The following is a 19,541-nucleotide window of genomic DNA, read 5'->3' on the forward strand; positions in this document are numbered from 1 at the left end:
CCGGAGGTTGGAGGGCCAGAGCTTATCGTCTAGGGTTTCCCCATCCAGCCCCTCGTCTCATCCTTCCCCCCCACTTTCTCGTGTGTGTCTCTCCCCTCCATGTCTCTTCTGCATCACAATTGCAAGTTGGTAAGCTCCCAAGACCAACCCGACGCTTCCTCCATGCCCTCCGCGCTTGAGCTAACCTGGAGTTCCTTGAAGTCTTTCGAGACCCTGAGGACGAACCGTCGAAATTTCGCAGCTAATGCACACTCTGTGTGCGAGCGTCCTTATCGGGTCAACGAGACGAAACGTTGACCACGCCTTACAACTTACACCTTGCATTCTGTACCTCAATTCCGGGATACTAAGAGGCTAAAGCTCTTATCAAACCAGTTCCGAGAGAAGTTCTCCACCTTGTCCAATGGCTTGACTTATCGAATCGAAACGGCTTACAGCGCCTTTTGCCAATTGGCATGACGCGCCGCATCGGTTGTGCAAGGTACGGTGCACCTCGTTCGTCGTCTGAACGGCCCCCCGAGAAACCCCCAGGTCTCAATGGGCTTGCATTGCCTGATCCGGCTGGCCTTGGAGGGATGAGTCGCGCATCGGATGAGAACGAGAGAGCGCGCCTATCTGCGCGCTCCTAGTCGGAAGAAGAGGGGTGAGGGGCCTCACTCTGGGGATCCCCTTGATCCATTTGGAGATATAAGCTGTAGCTTTATCTAGAGCTCGACATCCCTCAATTGTATTTATTTCGATACCCTCCACTACCGCCATTGACCTCTCGCAACACCTCTATGTGACAAGGAGACCTGATACCACACGCAGAGAACCCTCACACCACAGAGACATTCACCATGGCACCGCCGCACCCTCTAGATCCCCTCTCTTCCGCAGAGATTGAAAAGGCCATCGCCGCCGTCACAAAGACCCACGGCGAAGTCTTCTTCAACGTCGTCTCCCTCCACGAACCCCGCAAGGCCGAATTGACAACATGGCTCGCCTCGCCCTCGACAACACCCCTCCCCGCCCGCATCGCCGACGTCGTCGTCATCGCAAAGGGCGGCAAGGTCTACGACGGCCTCGTTGACCTCGCCTCGGGCGCCATCACCAAGTGGGAGCTCATGCAAGGCGTGCAGCCCATCGTCAGTCCCCTCCGCTCTGCCTTTCTCAGGACCTACCGAGACTAACACCGCCAGATCACAATGGAAGAGCTGCAAATCGTCGAACACATCTGCCGCACCGACCCAAAAGTCATCGAGCAGTGCGAAATCTCCGGCATCCCCAAATCAGACATGCACAAAGTCTACTGCGACCCCTGGACAATCGGCTACGACGAGCGCCACGGCAACACAATCCGCCTCCAGCAAGCCCTCATGTACTACCGCCCGGACCCGGACACCTGCCAGTACCAGTACCCCCTCGACTTCTGCCCCATCTACGACGCCGACAAGCAGTCCATCATCGCCATCGACATCCCCACCGTCCGCCGCCCGCTCAGCAAGGCCGCCCCCGTAGACTACACCCCCGCCGCCGTACAGAAGCAATCCAGCGGCTACCGCACCGGCCTCAAGCCCATCAACATCACCCAACCCCAGGGCGTCTCCTTCCAGATGCAAGGCCGCCAGATTTCCTGGCAGAACTGGAACTTCCACATCGGCTTCAACTACCGCGAGGGCATCGTCCTCAGCAACATCACCTACAACGACAAAGGCAACGTCCGCCCCATCTTTTACCGCTTGTCCTTGGCCGAGATGGTCGTGCCCTACGGCAACCCGGAGCACCCTCACCAGCGCAAGCACGCCTTTGATCTGGGCGAGTACGGCGCCGGATACATGACAAACAGCCTCTCGCTCGGCTGCGACTGCAAGGGCGAGATCCACTACCTCGACGCCGAGTTCCCCACCCGCAACGGCGGCGTGCGGACCATCAAGAACGCAATCTGCATTCACGAGGAGGACAGCGGGATCCTGTTCAAGCACACCGACTTCCGCGACGACTCTGTCATTGTCACCCGCGGCCGCAAGCTCATTATCCAGCAAATCTTCACCGCCGCAAACTACGAATACGCAATCCAATGGATCTTCCACGTAGGCCCCCTCCCCCTTTGACATTCATTACTCTCCGTCCCAGAAACGCAAACTAACACCCCACCAGCAAGACGGCACAATCCAACCCGAAATCAAACTCACCGGCATCCTTAACACCTACTCCCTTAACCCAGGCGAAGACACAAAAGGCTGGGGCACCCAAGTCTACCCCGGCGTCAACGCCCACAACCACCAACACCTCTTCTGCCTGCGCGTCGACGCAAACATTGACGGCCCCCGCAACACAGTATTCGTCGTCGACGCCGTCGCCTCCGACGCCCCTGTCGGGTCCCCTGAGAACTTTTACGGAAACGCCTTTTACACGAAGAAGACTAAGCTCGATACCACGGGCAAGTCGAGGACCGATTATGACGGGTCTACCAGCCGCACGTGGGAGATTGCGAATACGGATAAGATTCATCCGTATAGCGGGAAGCCGGCGAGTTACAAGCTCGTCAGTAGGGAGGTTCCAGGGTTGTTGCCCAAGGAGGGTTCGTTGGTCTGGAAGCGCGCTGGTTTCGCGAGGCACGCTGTGCACGTCACAAAGTGTAAGTCCCCTTCCCTCTTCTTTTCTCCTCTTCCCCCCTCCCCCCTCGGTGAATAGATAACTAACCAAACCCCCAACAGACCGCGATGACGAACTCTGGCCCGCAGGCCGCCACGTCCCCCAAACCTCAGGCGAGCCCTCCTCCGGCATCCCAGAATGGATCGGCGACGGCACAGAGTCCATCGAGCAGGAAGATATTGTCCTCTGGCACACCTTTGGCGTCACCCATATCCCCGCGCCCGAGGACTTCCCCATCATGCCCGTGGAGCCCATCACCTTGCTTCTGCGGCCGCGCAACTTCTTCGCCAACAACCCCGTCATGGACGTCCCGCCCAGCTACTGCAGCACCCCGAGCCAGGTTGCTGCCGGCAAGGGCGCGCTGGAGGCGGCGGATGGCGTGAGCAAGCTTGCTTTTACCGGGGGTGCTGGCGAGTCGTGCTGTGCGCCTAGCAAGAGTAAATTGTGAGGTTACTTGAGGATGAAGGGAGGGGGAAGTGTATTCCATTAACTGCTAGACGGCGTCAATATATATGTACGTAATTTTATGAAGGGTAATGATAAAGTATATGTTCATCCGATCCTACTTCCCTTGTATTGACTTGTGAACAAATCCGGTACTGACGCCATCTATAGTAGTAGTTTGTGAGACACCAATGATTCATGGACCGTTTAAACAGAAACATAGTGTTCAATAACAATTTGTATTTGACAGCGCAAAGCTGCTTTGATTGCGTACTGCATAATAATCTATTTGACTTGAAGAACCTGCGGCACCTCTAAAGTAATTCTGGATACTCTTCCAGGACCTCTTGATAGAACTGCAAAAACTCATCAGACGGCGAGCCTTGGAGCTGAAGGTTGGCACTAGCCCTCTCGAACATCCCCTCGCTAGATGCTGGAACATCTTGACCGGTCTTCTGGCCTTCCGGGACCGGGGGAGCACTCGGACTCCAAGTTGTGGCCTGCGAAGCAACGGGGGAAGAAGCCACTGAGACCGTAGCCTGCGAATCAACGAGGGAAGGAGCCACTGAGACCGTGTCATCCCTGCCAGCCCGATCAGATGAGGGCGGCGGACCTATAGAGCTGCCTTGCGACTGGAAGTCGGTGCTGGCCGTTCCAGCTAAAGCCTGGTCGGGCATCGAGGGCACATTATTGTGGCCAATCTGCTGAGCTGTAGCGAGGACATTCGGAGGTTCGTCATGCAGAGTCTTGCCAGCGGCTGCTAGAGCAAGACGCACTCGCTCGAAGTACAGCTTCGTCTCGACAGGATCGCGAACCAGATGTGCCACGAATTTTAAATCCAGCCTAATTTCCCGACCACGTTAGCCATGTCCTATGCGAAAGAAATGAAGAAGGGTGTTGGGTTGAGAAAAGGACAGAGAGACCAACATTAACCACTTGACCGCATAGTCGACGTTCCGCTGGTCACTGATGGCCTTTTGCAGGCGATTTTGCACATTCTCACGCATCCTCTAGAACACATTGGTGTCTTGGGGCAAGTTCGTGAACCTGACACCGTCTTCGTTGCAAATGCGAATGATTTCATCGACCTTAAGAAGGCATTGTCTCGCGTGATAGAGGTAATCTCTGGGAGATCCAGCGAGCATATGATGGAGCTTGACTTGTTCAATAGGATGCAGACCCGACTCCGATAGCAGAATGGTAGCTATGGCCTCGGCTCTCTCGTTCCGACCGTGTTGATTTTCGAGCTGTTGGATCTCAGCGAGCCGTCGCAGCTGATCTCCTCCTGCAGGCTTCGATTAGCTTTTGTAGACACAGTGGGTAGGGAAGCTAGCATACGTCTTTGCTCGTCGGATCCGTGGTTGGTAGCCATAGTGGTCGATTGTATGCTGTGATGATGGAATGCGGGAAGACAAAGATGCGATTAACAAACTGCGATTTGTTTGATGCGAATAGAAGAAATGATGGGTGTCACAGACGAAGAGACAGATGGGCAGAGGAAGAGAAGACCTTCCCACGACACGGGAAGCGTTGACTGGGGAACTGTGTCAAGAGAAGGACCCGAATCAACACTCCTGCCCGCTGTCCAAATCGAGGTAGGAGCATCCTTAAGTTTGGACACGTTTGGACATTCCCGTGAGGTGAGTGCTTGCCTTCTTCATCTGGGGTTGATGATTGCTTTGAGGTATTCCTCCAAGGCGCCTTCTTTCAGACAGCGCCCCTTGCAGCCAGGAGGAACAGCCCCGTCACAGTTTGAAAGTAGTGCGATAGGTTTGATTGCAACATTGATTGAACGGAGCTTGGAAGCTCCGTGTGCGTGGTATATGAATAAACAAGGTATCTTGAGCAAATATTCAGGCATCTCGAAGCCATCTAGGGCTTCCACCTGAAAGCAGGGTGCTTCCAGTCCAAATCACTCTCTTCTTGTCTCGACAAGCCCTGCAATTCGGCTTCGACGTTTCGGGCCGCACGCTTGCGGTTGTCTCGCTTCATCCAGAAAAACGTGAGAGTTGAAGTAATCAAGATCATACTGCAGGTCGCCAGGTTCAATCCGTTGCCGATTGGGTAGTTGGGTGCATCCCATGGCAAGAAAGCCCACTAAAACCAGGAGTTAGCATGCAGTCAAAGGTTACCAGGGAGAGGAGCAGTCTTACAGTTGAAATGAGACCTCCCACGTTGCCAAACATGACATTGGTTCCGATTGCTGCACTTCGTGCCGTGTCGGAAACGACGTTGGCGGCGACCTGGGCGTTTGTGAGAGCGCCGAGGGCGAACACGGCCGAGGTGATGAGGAAGGTAGCGCCGTAGCGCACCGAGAGGTCCTTGGAAGCCAGGAACATGATATAGCCGACCATTGCTAGCGGAGCAGACATCATGAAGAAGATCTGTCGGCGGTCGAGGCGCCAGCTGAGCAGTGGCAAGAGTACGGTGAAGAAGGCGCCTACAACGTAGGGAGGAACGGTGAAGAGTTGTTGGCGCTGAACAGTCGCCGTAGGGTAGATTCCCCTGACGATCGTTGGAAGGAAGAATGCAAGACCTTGGACAGTGACGTTGTTCAAAAGGAAGACGAACGATGTTGCCAGCGTAACAGGTGCGAAGATTCCCCGACGAAGCTTCTTGGTGTCCATTTTGTCAAGGACCTGAGTCTGACTAACACGCTCAGAGCGGACACGGATCTCGGCGAGATCCTTTTCAGCCTCGGTAAGCCAGCGAGCAGAGGCGGGGCGGTCGGTCAGGGTGATGAAGCCGATGAGTGCCAGCCCGATTGTGATGATTCCTTCAATGGCAAAGATCATGCGCCATGTATGGACGCTTCCGAAACTATCGACACGGAGAATGGCAGAGGCCAAGAGACCACCAAAGGCTCCAGCCAACGGCGCCATAACGATGTACAAGCTGAGGCGGAAGGCAAGTTCGGATCGTCGGTACCAACGAGACAGGTAGTAGGCGATACCTGGCAACATTCCAGCTTCAAAAATACCGAGCAGGAACCGGACTGCCATGAGTTGCGGTACGGTGTGAACGAAAGTGGTGCCGACTGAGCAGATACCGAAGAGCAAGGTGGTAAGGGGGAGGAACCATCCAGGACCCATGACCTTGCAGAGGATGTTGGCGGGAATTTCGAACAGAATGTAGCTGACGTAGAAGACGCTGAGGGTTCCATTGTAATCGTAGCCTGCCATTCCGAGGTCTTTCTCGAGGCCTGCAATGCGAGCATTTCCTGGGGGCTTGTAAGTCGTTGTCGACCTTGTAATGGACCAAGAGACATACCAATGTTGGCTGTCAATGAAGCAGAAGAGGTATAGCAGGGCGACCGTTGGCACAATCATGAGATCGATCTTCAGCCTAAGCTTCCTCTCTACGGTCGGGTCGTAAGCCATAGCCTGTTCGGTATGCCTGGCGATAAAGGGTTAACCAGGTTCCTGGATGAGTGCGCTGTATGTGTCTTACTTTTCCGGGTCAAGCTTCGCGTCGTACGAGGATCTCTGCGCCATCTTGGCGTTGATATCGTCGATGTTCTCGACGGTAGGCTTATCGTTACTCATGATGAAGGGAATGCGGTGCATCGCTCAGCCCCGAATGCTTTTGTGAGCAAAGTGTCGACTTTGGCGGGATGTCAAAGAGGTATCCTGGGACAAAAACACTCTCGAGTCTGGCAGGGGATGAAGACCCTTTTCAATCTCGAGACGACTGACTCAACAAGACACTGTCTCAAGGGGGCCAGCTGGAAATCCCGTAGGCTGGCCCAGGCTGGCAAGATAGATATCTCATTAGCGACCCTTGTCTTTCCCCCTTGTCCCAGATTGGAGGTGGAGGCGTGGCACCTAGCTACCCCAGACGGGTTATCCCACACACCAAACAACGCGGGGTAGACATCCACAAGAGCGGACGCCTCTTTTCACATCCAATCTGCATCGGGTGCGAGCTCGGGAAACGGCACCAAGCCAGCACCAAGCACCACTTGCAGGACTGCGGCCCATGTTATCGGATCCATTCCACTCCCACATCGGGGGACATGCCAGCCAGTGAGGAAGACGCTCACTCTGATGACGTGTTGAGATGATAATTTGATCTGCTACGACGGTTACAACGATGCCAGTCTCAGGGATGGCGAACAAGCAACAATGGTGCAAGATTGGCGATGTGATGAGATGGATGTATGTTTACGCGCTGCATCAGCTGCCTTCTTCGAGGTGGTTGCAGCAGCAGAGTCGAATATTTGACCGAGTCTCTCTTGCAGCTGTGCCGATAAGCAGATGCCAGAACTGCAGCTTCCCGAATAGAGCATCACATTGCGCCAGCTCCTGTGCCTCTCCCTACCCCAGACTCGTTGACAACGGCTCTGGTCGCAAGCAGCCCTTGTCCAGCCTTCCATGTCGACTAGGCTCAACTCAGCGTAACTGGGGAGGAATGCAGTTCACGCTTCATTCCCGACACGTTTCGGGAGTGAATATCGGCACTCCTAGTCGGCAAACAGAGTATGAGCTTAGATTACAGGCCGCGGCCTTTAGATTCGGACTTGCATCCATCTGTACGGGAGAGAAATCTCACCGGGCACAGTTGCAGCTGCTGGTCGTGCGTGCGTGCGTGGGGCGGATGCGAACTAGCTGGACCTGGTCAAGTATGTACAGGGTTTGAGCGCCGCATCATATATCAGATGCAAGTCCTCCGGAGAGCCGATTGGAAGATGTCGCGAATGGTTGAGTTGGTTTTCTCATGAACGCGCGCGGCTTCATCCGCTATTGCGACGTGCCAACCTTGGAGTCGTTGTGATGGAACTCAAATTGCGGTCCGGCGGAGTCTAGTCGTCGTCTAGTTCTCCGTGGTTGTGAATAGGCTGGGAGACCACGTTGCTGTCCCCTCCCCCTCTCGCATTCGACAGGTCGACCCCCAACTTCCATTTCCCCAACTTTGCTTTTGGTGTTCGGATGCTGTGACCAGCTGATCTTTGGCTTGTTGAGGCGTTTTGCTGATATCTGCTTGCAGTAAAGAGCGTTCTAAAATCCGGGATATCCGCTCGTCGGAAAGTCCGCCAGTACACATTCATTCCTGAATCCGTAACGGGTCAACGGATTGCTGAGTATTCCGCTAGCTCGGAATGACCAGTGGTATAAGAGAGCGCCAAATTCCTCTTTGCGACGGCGTGCTTTTCATCGAATCTGGATTCATCGACTATCGGAAAGGGGGTTCGGAAGTCTTGTCTCTGCGACTTGGCCTGGCGGGGTTGGTGCTCTGCGCCGTACGGGAAGTGTCCACGGCTTCTGTCAACGGGGTTTGAACTTACAAGGCAGACCATGGGCATTTCTCCTTGGCAGCTGAGATGCCTCATCTCGTTTCGTAGAGATGGTCATTTTTGGCGCCATCCGGTCGAATGATTGTTATCCATGGCAGCTTCGGCTTGATCCATTGCCCTCGTGGTCGTTGACCCAGCAAAACAATCTCTTTCACCAAGACTAATGGTTGCTTACGATCAAGACCCCGTATTGATATGATATTTGATGGGGGAAGCTGATCCGGGGAAGGAAAGAGACGCATCCGAAGCCCAGAACCTGGAGAAGCCCCGGGAAAAGCTAAGCTTAACGTCGATAGCGGCGAATCCCGCCAGGCTGGGCCGTGGCTGTGACACTGGCATGGTCCCACGCGAGATGGCGTAGATTGATCGCCTCGAGACACACCAAACGTGTCGGCTACTAGGGCCCCTCGCGTGTTCCTTGAGGCCTCAAAATGCATCGAATTCCGTACATCTGGTCGCCCATACGGTTGTGCGAGGGCTGCGGATAAAAATCTACCTACCACATGCATGGCCTCTTTGTCCAACGTGCTGTGCTTGACTCGAGATGATTGGTGCTGGATGGGTGTCCTGGGTGTGAGCGGGAACGGTTTGATTGAAGTTTCTTGGAGAGTTTTGGTTTGAGAAAGCAACAGCCAGGTGATGGCCCGTTTAAGGGGCAGTCCGGTCTAGAATTCGCGGTCGATCTGGGGAGTCCCCAGAAGCTGCCACGATGGACGGGAACGATAGCAATCGAGTCGTGGTTAATGGGTTGAGAATTGGGAGGGAGAGCATCGCCTGAGCTTCCTCCCAAGTACGTGCCGGATACTGGGTCTGATTGGGCAGATGCGACCCACCAAGTCGCAACTTGCACGTGCGCTATCTTATCGATCATGACATAAGCAGACGCTTATCTGCGATAACGCACCTCGAATTTTTGCAGGTCTCAACTGACAGAAAAGTACGTACATATTCGTACAATGGTTGGACCCGACGGGCGACTCGACGAGGCTCACGGCATTCTTTTCCAAACCACAAAGCACAAAGCTGCCTCGTCCGAGTCTCGTCAGCCATCGAGTCAGCCTCACCCATGCCGCATGCGCGAATTTATAACAATCTCTATTCATACTCTGTGTGTATCCAACCAGTAAAGGGCAATGGTAGTACTGTAATTTGACAAGCACCAGCCCTCGCACAAAGAGAACAATGCCAAAATCACAAGCGCAAACTCCATTTGCTCCCCCGGAATGGGGACACCCCGGTTCGCAACGTCTCCTCAACGGCCAATAGGGCCGCCATCGGGCACCCAAGTCGCTTCGGCAGTGGAGAATTACAATTCTTCCAGGGCTCCAAAGACCCCTCTTCACATCCACCCACGGCTTTCGATTCGCGACTCTGTTATCCCACGCCGGAACGCCTTATCACTGCCGTAGTGGCCCAGACCGACGGCGGCTGGTTGGGCAATGGGCACACAGAGTGCAGAGTAATTTGGTACCCGACGTCATCGAGCAGGGTGGCGGTCAACTTGACCCCCCACAGAGACGAGCTGAGCAAGGCATGTTAGCGCAGCCAGTGACGGCAGAGAAAGCCCGCCAGTTTCGAACTGTGTTCTGCGGGAGGGGAAGCGCAAGGCAAGGGCCGAGGCGGGAGAGAACGCAATGCCAAAAGCGCAGACGAGACGAAAAGACGAGACACTTTGACAGCGAAGAGTTTGGAAGTTTTCCAACGTCGGCCCATCCCACTGTTACGCCGCCCGGACGACAATTAACCTCTTTCGAGATTCCACCCACCCATCCGACTGTCTGGCATCCCCCATCCTCTCCATTTCCCGTCGATCCGTTCAAGCCCAACGACGGGACCGCGGTCCATGGATGATGGGACACCCATAGCGGGCTCCATGGCTCCGTACGGGGATCCCGCTGTGTGCAGCCTGGCAGATCTGGTCCGGAATGGAGTCCTGGGACTTACTCCTGGCTGCGGGCCTGCGCTTTTCCAAACAGGCGCCCCGTCGATGGCTGCCCAAGCGGCGACGTCAGGTTCAAGAGGGCGCAAAAGCGGGCTGGGCCACTGAGGCTAAAGGCCGCGTTGGACCGGGTCTGGAATGGTCAGATGGGCAGAATCGCAGCGAAAAGCAACGACGCAGGCCTCGGGAAGGGCTTTCTACAAGGAGTAGCCTTGTTGCCACAGCCCTCTACGGTGTAGTCTCCCGCCATGTTTGGACTGATGGATGCGATGACCGATACGGCGCTGATGGCTCTCGTTAAGGACCGACAAGCACTGTCGCTCCTCAGGCGAAATGCCATGCTGCGGGCAAGTGCTTGTCCAACAATGAAACAGGCTTTGGATATCGACTTCGGATGCACTTTCGCATCCCTATTGGTGTTTCTACCATCATGCGGGAGAGCTGCGGGCCATCCGTCCGTCGCATCACTAACAGCGGCCATCTTCTCACTACCAGAAACTGTTGGACCATCCAGAGGAGGCCAGACTAGCTGGGATCATCGCTCAAGCGGCATCGCCAACACCACCATCTTCCTCGTTCAATCTGACGAGCCAAGCCAACCCTGTCCTGGCTTCCGTCCGTCGTTCCAAGAAGCCTGCTTTTCCACTCCACCACAAATCTCTGTGGTTGTCCAAGACTAAAACTACAAAACCGCCTCGTTTCTTCCCAGCCACCACCTTTTCGCCTGTCTGTTCTCTTTTCGCAAGGACCCTTAAAACGACACAACTCACGGCTTGGACCCAGTGCGACAGCCTGCATCACATTTCGCAGCTCCGGTGGTTCATCAAGAACAGTCAGTTCCAGGACCGTTGTTGGGGAGTGTCGAGTAGAGACGGAGGACCATTATCGGGTCTACAGTCACAGGCCCAGTTTCGTGAGGGTCACCTGGTAGAGTTCCAGGTTGCTTCCTGGCTTCACATTGCCTTCTCATAGGCCGAATGCTACCCACGCCTACCACCACACACGACACACACAAGAGAGTCTAGAACACCGAGTCCAGTCACTCGACGAGCTCAGTCCGGCTTTTCATCGCATCACCCGTCTTCGCTCATCACCACACACCAGTCAGCCAAACGACGAGGAGGGGTTTGTCGCCTGGCCTGCTTTTCACAAGCACACTCTCACCCACTCACTCACTCACTCATCACCGTCGCATACCTCTCACTACGGCACCTTACACCATACACTGCCAGTGTTACAGTGTCACATACCAAGTCTCATAAACCCTGGAAGAAGCCACTCGCACGCCACTCCAACGCAGGGCGGCGCCGCTACTCCATTATCCAATCCAAATTCCAAAATAGCCCACTGGATCCAAGGCGGGTCAACGGCCTTCACCGACACTACCGGCGCTATTGGCCTGGGTTCGCATACCTTTACGTTAGGGGGCCAGCCATTCCACCACTCACTCACTCGCTCTCTGCTGCGACATTGGATCACACACATTATTCCCGCTTTTCCCCTCTTTCTTCGCTCTCTTCTATCCCTCTCTCCCTAGAGGTGTCGTCATCGCTCTGATTCTCGAATCTCACAATACGAGCGACTTCTCTCGAGATTCACAACCACGAATTCCTGCCATCACCCGATCATTCCACAACTTCCCGGGAACAACCCATCACCAGTGACATCCCGGATCCCTAATTTCACGACCACCGCTAGTTTTTTCAGCAATATTCTGTGATACCCGAGATCGACTTTATTTCATTTTCGCCCACACATACGTTACCTTGACCATCAATCAAAATGGCCGGCCGTGCTGAACGCTGGGACCGCGACCGCTTCATGCAAGAACGGGAGCGAGACCGCGGCTATCCAGATGACCGTCGCTATCCCGATGAACGAAGCAGATTCGAGGAGAGAAGCCGCTTCGAGGAACGTGACGACTATCGCCCACCGCCTCGCCGCGGCAGAGATCACTCAGATGAACGCTTCGACCGCGGTCCATTTGATCGCGGACACCGCGGCGGATACGAAGAGGACATTGTAAGAGACCGCCGCTACGTCGAGGAAGACCGTTATGGCCCCCGCCGCGGAGAGCCTTTGGACCGGGAGTTAGACCGTCGCCTTTTCTTCGAAAAGGAGCAGCGCGAAGTCCGTGAGGCCTCGCCACCCCGTCGCCCGACCATGCTCCGTCGCCAGTCTTCCCTCGACACCTTTGACCGTCGTCCCCTCCGCTTTTACGAGCGTGAGGAATACCCCCCGCCAGCCCGCCGAGAGGATGTTCGCCCTCGCGACGATTACCGGGCTCCTCCATACGTTCCAATCCCTCTGCCCCGCACCCGCCAGCTGGGCCCCGCACCATCTCAACGATACGACGAGATCCAGATCGCCGAGCCAGGCTTCTATGGCGACGAGGAGTTCCGCGGTATGCCTGAGCGAGTGAAGGAGCGCGAGGTCGTCACCTCACGCCGACGCAGAGACCGCAGCCGCGAGTCTAGGGTGTCAAGGTCAACTAGGAAGAGTTCGCACCGAAGCAGCTCCCGATCAAGCAGCACCTCCAGCAGGTCGACCAGCACCACCACAAAGACCGCGCCGACCGTCCGTAGCTCATACCCGAAGAAGGGCAAGACTCGCATTCCTCAACGCCTGGTCTCCAAGCGTGCGCTCATCGACTTGGAGTATCCTTACATTGAAGAGGCAAGTTCCGATTCAATCCAGTGCACTGAACCTCGACTAACAGACACCCCAGGGGAACACCGTCATCGTCCTCAAGGCTCTTGGCCAGGACAACATCGACGAACTTCTGAAGCTCAGCGAGGAGTACAAGCAGAGTAAGTAAAAATATGTGTCTCCAGTTGGTCGACTACATCTAACATGATGCTAGGTGAACTGGAAATTGCCGCAGCGCGATCATCGGCCGGCAAGCATGAAGAACGCCACGAGGAGATTTACACAATCCCTCCTCCGGTTGCTGCCCTCCCCCCACCGCCCCCGACTGTGATCCATGTCCCTCCTCCTCCACCAGCGCCTGCTTCAGTGGCGCCGCCTCCCGCGCCCCCGACTGTTGTTTCTTCTCATCATGCCCCATCCGTCTACTATGAGGCACCCCCTCCACCACCCCCGGCTCCCGTCCAAGAGGTTGTCAACAAGACTACCATCATCCGCGATGTCTCCCCCGCTCGCAGCTCCACGTCCTACACAACGTCTACGACCGCAACACCAGTCGTCTACGACCGCCGAGAGTACAGCGAGGAGGTTCCCATTGGACCCATGGCCGTTGCTGAGCGTCGCCGTAGCCGGTCTCGGTCTCGCAAGAACATCAGATCTGAGATCAAGGCTCTCGAGGCTGAGCTTCACGACCGCAAGCACGGAAGGAGCCGCGAACTCGTCCGTGCCGAGCAGATGCCCGATGGCGCTGTCGTCCTCTTCGAGGAGAAGGTCGAGAAGGTCGAGGAGCCGCGCCGCGGAGTGCGGATCGAGAAGGACAAGAAAGGTAGGATGGCCATCAGCGTACCAAAGTACTACTAGGGTACGCTTCGTCACCGTCTCGTCAAAAGCAGAGCCCAGGCTAACGCGAGAGTTCCCAGGTCCTCCTCCTGGAATCATGCGCGCCATGCTGGCAACTCTCACGTAAGGGTACTGTGCTGCTCAGGCGCATGACTTGTTGTTAAGTACGCGATTCAATGTACAGGAGGTGATTTACAGACCCCGTACACTACGAGATGGACTTTGTTGCATTGGTTTTCAGCACGGCACATGGTTTCCAGGACGATTTTACCATTATTATTCCCCAATAGAAAAAAAAGGAACTCGTTGGTTTTGCGATCCTTGGAAGGGATTTGCATACATGTATGGATGGGATTGGCAGCCCGATAGTTTCACATGTCCTAGCCCAGCTTTTGGGACGTGGGTCATCGCTTCCAGGTACTGGACGATTTGCCGGTATACTCTTTTTGGTTAGATGGCGCAGGTTACGAATTTATGACTTATATCTTTAATCGAGGGGATATCGACCATGTCACCTTGCCTACTAGTATTCTTGAATTACCACATCACTACTGATCTGTAGATGTATGTACGAACGTCTTGCTTGGTATTTCTACTTGTGCTGGCAAAACTATCGACTAGAAGTCAAACGCATTAATATTAATGACTGTGAAGCAGCGGTGGAAACGGCGCTCTGAGATTGGGAATCAGAGTCAAGACGGAGGGAAACATCCTCAAGCTCTCCAGTATCACATCTCCTCAACTCTCCCTCTTGTACGCGATCTCTCTCTCATTCTCTCCCGGGGTGCGATGTGCAACAAGCAGCCCACCACATCTTGATGGATGTCCGAAAATCTCAAAACAGCTTGATCATCTCCACAACCCCAAACCCAACCTCCTCCCCCAGAAACCTTCCAGAAACATTAACATACCCCGCGTAAACAGTATCGCTCAGCTGCCGCGCCCCGTAGATCTCTTGGTCCTCCCTCACCGACTTGATATCAAGCACATCCCCATTCTCAAACCTGAGTTCCCAGCGCTGGGAGTACGTAATATTAGACCGCGGAGACGTCCAATCGCCGCAGCCCCGCGTCTCCATGTCGAATGGCAGGACGTACTGCGATTCTTCACCCACACGGACCGTTGCAAATTGGTAAAGCTGGTGCGAGGGTGCGCCGAAGTCGTAGGACCAGATACTTGCTTTCGTCGACGAGTTGGGGAAGTGCAACTGGAACCAGGTCCATCTCTGGGGGGCGCCGGCGCCCTTTTGGTGGTCGTACCAGATTAGCGAGCGGGCTGGGTCGATGGTGAGGGTCTCGTTGTTACTGAGGGTGAGGGTGCCGTAGGTCGTGCCGGCGAGGATAGACCACTCTGTGGAATTTGCAAAGTTTGGGCCAAAGGTGAAGGCTGCGTTGCCGCCGTTGAGGGGGACTTTGGAAGTACTTTCCCAGGTGAAGTTGTATTTGTAGTCCGGGGTTCAGCCGGAGGTGTACATTTCTGTGATGAGGTCTGATGAGGTGGAACCTAGACCGCAGTTTCCACCTCCGGCTGAGATGTGGAAGCCTGCTGTTGCTGTGGAGGGAGATGCGGTTCCATTTTGGGAGGCTGCTCCGTAGTTGAGGTTGTTGCTGTACTCGAGAGTATCGAGGTTCAGGAGGGAGGATTTGCAGATTGGGCCGAGAATGTGGGAGAGAGCGAGGTATTGGGTTCCTGTGGTTGTTGTGAGGAAGGCGGACGTCCAGTAGGAGCCGCTTGTTTGGTCGAGGATTAAGTTGTAGAGGGAGGGGACGCGAGTCTTTTGATCTTCCTGTTAGCTTGTGGTTTCTCTGAGTCTTGATGGATGTTTGGTAGGAGGCACCAACATTGAGGTATGTGCTGTGGTTGTCGGGCTTGAAGATCTCCGAGAAACAGCCACTAGCGAGGGCGGAGAGAACTAGGAGCCAAGAAATTGTGACGACTTTGGGATTTTGCGAGCAAAGAGTGTTATAGAGATGTACTGCTATGAGTGTGGGTTTGGCAAGTCCTTTGGAATGCTGTTTCACGCATTATCTGAACATTCCTTTTATATCACCAACGCCCTGCCATTGCCGTCTAGTCATCCGCTATGATGAGTTCATGCCGCCGGGTCTAGTGGCCGCTCCGGCTCTTGATAACCGCCGAGAATAACGGCCGAGACGAGGCGAGGGTGGGGACCCGGGCTTAGCCCTTCGGGACGGATCATGAGAAGATGCTTGACCAGCAGGATTCCATTTCACTAGCGGTCGTTGCGTGCTTGCAAATAAGGCGCAGTAACATGCTAGCAATTTATCCTGAGCCCAAAGGAGAACATGGGAGAGCATTAAATGTGTGGGTTGGAAACTGCATGTGAGAATGTTCCGTGGATTACTTCTTAGATGGAGCAGGTGGAATAGGACACCTAAGGATATTCCTTCCTATCATTCAAACGTGCACGGCATGATTGGCAATACACATATGGATGGGATGGCATCCGTTATATGTTGTGGGTGTAGTCATCACTGAGTAATAAGATACTTATCAGGGGTCTTTGACAGGATAACGTGCATGATAAGCGAGCGGATCGCTCAACAGCGACCGCCACATCTTTTTCTTTTCAACACATAGTTATCCATCCACCATAATGATATAGTCATCAAATAAAGAAGCTAGCATAATTCTAAGAGTTCAAGCTATCGAAAAAACACCAAATTTAAGTATTAAAGGTACAGCTCGGATCTACTCAGTGCCATTTTCAACCTTACACGCCCATATCAATAAAAGAACTTCGCGACTTGAAACCGTACTAAACTCACGGAATTTAACATTACTCAAAGAGGATACGCTAGTTAAGTATATTCTCGACCTAGATTCCCGATTATTCCCTCCTCGGATCAGTGGTGTAGAAGAAATAGCTAATCGACTACTTGCCGACCGCAACGCGCCCCCAGTTAAGAAGCGTGTTACGGCCAGCTAGTCGTAGTGAGGTATGTTTGCAGAAGTTGAGGCTGCGGAACTGGTAACAGTAATCGTAGTCGTGGATAGCTTCAGGGAAGCTATGTCTGTAAGTCGTAAGGGTAGGTAAGGCTTCGGTGATCAATCGTAGTCTTGTCAAGGTAGTAGCTGAAAGCGGATGTTAATCCTGATACGAAGTTAATTGCTGAAGAGCTATGGAAAGTCTGTCCTAGAGTCCGGCTCGAGTCCATCCTATATACAAGTCCTGGTCCTGAACATATCCCTTGTCAATGATCAGTTCCTCTGATCGGGTGAGCGCTCATCGTTCGGCATGAGCGCTCATTGTTCGGCATGAGCGCTCATTACTTGGCATGAGCGCTCATGGCCCCACCATGGTCGCTCATGGCCCCACCATGGCCGCTCATGTCTTATCTTATCATCACGTGACTTGTACCATAGTTCTTCCGTTCCGTGAGAGGGTGCCTAGTGTCCCTTATCTCCTGCATATGTGGTGTATTATAACCGCCGCGAGCCTGCGGGGCAGGCCCTGTTCTTGGTCATGCATGTTGGGTTGTAACAAAGCGCTAGGCTTCGAACTTCGTCAAGCGACAACCACAGCTCCGGACGCGCTTTTTTTATAAATATAACTATAAAAGGGCCTAATACGAAGATCTAGATGCGATAAACGCATGGTTTTGCCTTATAGCGAACATAATCGCGCAGTACAGCATGGTAGACTCCGATATTTATAACTTTAATAAGACTAGGTTTATAATAAGCTAGATAATATCCGGAATGGTTATCACGAGTACTGAAAGGCGTTTAAACACGAAAATAACACAGCCTGGCAATTGTGAATAGGTTATAGTTATTTAAGCCATCAGTTCGTCAGGCTACAGCGTTCCGCCGTATATTATCATCGCAGGCCAATATCACCTCTCTACCTAGTACATAGAAACAGGTCTCCTACGCGACTAGGTTATTATAACGTCTGAAAACGGATAGACAACAAATAAAAGAGGCCTAGACTAGCTCTAGTATTTTAATCGGCATACAAAACTGTTGGAATAGGCCTACATTAGGCAGCAGGAGGTTGCTGCCGCGGTCCGTTCCAGCCACGGTGGTCCGTGTGGCTCAGCCACACGAGGGTGGTATACCCCAGACTTCCTGCCGCCGCTGGCACCTGGTTAGACTTCCACTCAAGAATAACAAGAACAAGCAATATCACCACTACAGTCGGTGATCGTTGCTACCCACGATACTCGAGTATTTTCCTTTTCCACCTGTGAATCCAACAAAAACCATATATAACTAGTAAATATCGCCTCCTCGTCGTTAATGGGCATGAAAGTCATTACTCTACGGACTTTAAAATATATTACAAAGAAAACAATATCATCACACTCTACATACCGGCCCATTCGTCTCATCTACTTCAGCCCTTAGACGTTAGGTGTTTTGGGCCACTAAAGACGGCTTATAGTCGACAAATTAAGGATAAGATGCGCCGGGGTAATACGCATATTACAAAGGAGGACTTCTTCCCTGCATTTCGCAACGCTTTCACAAAAGCCCTAATGGTAAAAAACATCCAGGGAGGTTTTAGAGGGGCTAGGCTTGTTCCGTTAAATGCTGAAAGTGTGCTTTCGAAGCTAGATATGAAGTTATATAATACTCCAACGCCCCTAGGGTCTCTCCCAGCAACACCCCCATGTTACGAGCTGGACAAGGCAACCAACTGTGGCACAAAGCAAAAGCTTCGATAATGATGACTCCGGTCATCATTGTCCCTTGTTCTGCATATATAGCTACGCGCCCACAGTGACAAGTTGCGGCGGGCGTAACACCCCAGCGTGGACTTCTTAGACACCAAATAACCCAATAGAGGCAAACTCCTAGTTAACTTTGATTAAAGATCAAATCTTAAATTATCCAAATAGCTCGCTAATACTAGCTAGTAATGTAGTTAACCATATCCTCAAAGGGATACTAGTTATAATATATCGTAATGCTCTTTTAGAGGCTAAGAATAAAACCCTTTAGGAGGAGAATAATCTATTTAGCCGACGGCAGAGTGTTACGGCCAGCTAGTCGTAGGGGTAGTTTGCAGAAGTTGAGGCTGCGGAACTGGTAACAGTAATCGTAGTCGTGGAATAGTTTCAAGGAAACTATGTCTGTCAATCGTAAGGGCAGGTAAGGCTTCGGTGATCAATCGTAGTCTTGTCAAGGTAGTAGCTGAAAGCGGATGTTAATCCTGATACGAAGTTAATTGCTGAAGAAGCTATGGGAAGTCTGTCCTAGAGCCCGGCTCGAGTCCATCCTATATACAAGTCCTGATCCTGAACATATCCTTTGTTGCCTGGTCACCATGTTCGTTGGTGATCACTAAGTGGATACTGGTGAGCGCTCACTTTGGGTGATCACTGTGATCACCTTATCGTGTGCTCACTTTCCTTATCGTCACGTGACTTGTTCCATAGTTCTTCCGTTCCATGAGGAGTCACCTGAGTTCCCGGATTCTCTGCGTATATCAGGTAGATAGCCGCCGCAGGCCTGTGGGGCGGGCCCCCTGGCCTTGTTATGCATGTTGGGTTGTAACACAGAGATCTAAGAAAACTCGTCTTAGGCAAGGAGGGAGCTTTACTATAGCTAAGGTAGATAACCTTCAATCACAGAGAGAGGCTATAGCTTAGATTGAGGAGGAAATGCGTCGGAGTAGTGGCCGTCGGCCAAGGACGGAAACAGGTTAACGGCGATATGGCGTCTGCGGGAATACTGGACACAATGCGCGCACATATCCATTTCAGAGAGAAA

General features: G+C 53.3%; 6 protein-coding genes across 6 annotated transcripts; 2 read left to right on the forward strand and 4 right to left on the reverse strand.

Annotated features, from left to right (window-relative positions):
• Positions 1–839: 839 nt before the first annotated feature.
• On the forward strand, positions 840–3,085 carry BDP81DRAFT_336684 (copper amine oxidase; the record flags this gene model as incomplete). The annotated part of the gene is made up of 4 exons (XM_060585938.1): positions 840–1,127; positions 1,182–2,072; positions 2,140–2,620; positions 2,700–3,085. 4 exons carry the CDS (start codon positions 840–842, stop codon positions 3,083–3,085), a joined length of 2,046 nt encoding a protein of 681 aa, XP_060437468.1.
• A 261-nt stretch (positions 3,086–3,346) lies between these two features.
• On the reverse strand, positions 3,347–4,179 carry BDP81DRAFT_443547 (uncharacterized protein). Its single transcript, XM_060591738.1, has 2 exons — positions 4,009–4,179; positions 3,347–3,924 (listed from the first exon to the last, which is right to left on the reverse strand). The coding sequence occupies exons 1-2, from the start codon at positions 4,086–4,088 to the stop codon at positions 3,396–3,398; spliced, it is 609 nt and encodes a 202-aa protein (XP_060437469.1). The 5' UTR covers positions 4,089–4,179; the 3' UTR covers positions 3,347–3,395.
• Positions 4,180–4,953: 774 nt separating this feature from the next.
• Positions 4,954–6,626, reverse strand: BDP81DRAFT_336646 (major facilitator superfamily transporter; the record flags this gene model as incomplete). The annotated part of the gene is made up of 3 exons (XM_060585933.1): positions 4,954–5,178; positions 5,235–6,477; positions 6,532–6,626. 3 exons carry the CDS (start codon positions 6,624–6,626, stop codon positions 4,954–4,956), a joined length of 1,563 nt encoding a protein of 520 aa, XP_060437470.1.
• Positions 6,627–8,265: 1,639 nt separating this feature from the next.
• Positions 8,266–9,192, reverse strand: BDP81DRAFT_186753 (uncharacterized protein). Its single transcript, XM_060582362.1, has one exon. It carries the CDS (start codon positions 8,881–8,883, stop codon positions 8,407–8,409), a length of 477 nt encoding a protein of 158 aa, XP_060437471.1. The 5' UTR covers positions 8,884–9,192; the 3' UTR covers positions 8,266–8,406.
• A 2,755-nt stretch (positions 9,193–11,947) lies between these two features.
• Positions 11,948–14,115, forward strand: BDP81DRAFT_186770 (uncharacterized protein). Its single transcript, XM_060582363.1, has 3 exons — positions 11,948–12,989; positions 13,042–13,123; positions 13,177–14,115. Exons 1-3 carry the CDS (start codon positions 12,096–12,098, stop codon positions 13,818–13,820), a joined length of 1,620 nt encoding a protein of 539 aa, XP_060437472.1. The 5' UTR covers positions 11,948–12,095; the 3' UTR covers positions 13,821–14,115.
• A 519-nt stretch (positions 14,116–14,634) lies between these two features.
• BDP81DRAFT_401142 (uncharacterized protein) lies at positions 14,635–15,642 on the reverse strand (the record flags this gene model as incomplete). Its single annotated transcript, XM_060588782.1, has 3 exons — positions 14,635–15,220; positions 15,272–15,573; positions 15,637–15,642. 3 exons carry the CDS (start codon positions 15,640–15,642, stop codon positions 14,635–14,637), a joined length of 894 nt encoding a protein of 297 aa, XP_060437473.1.
• Positions 15,643–19,541: the final 3,899 nt, after the last annotated feature.

The sequence above is a fragment of the Colletotrichum phormii genome, assembly GCF_030913505.1.
Source record: "Colletotrichum phormii strain CBS 102054 chromosome Unknown BDP81scaffold_50, whole genome shotgun sequence".
Taxonomy (NCBI): Eukaryota; Fungi; Ascomycota; class Sordariomycetes; order Glomerellales; family Glomerellaceae; genus Colletotrichum; species Colletotrichum phormii.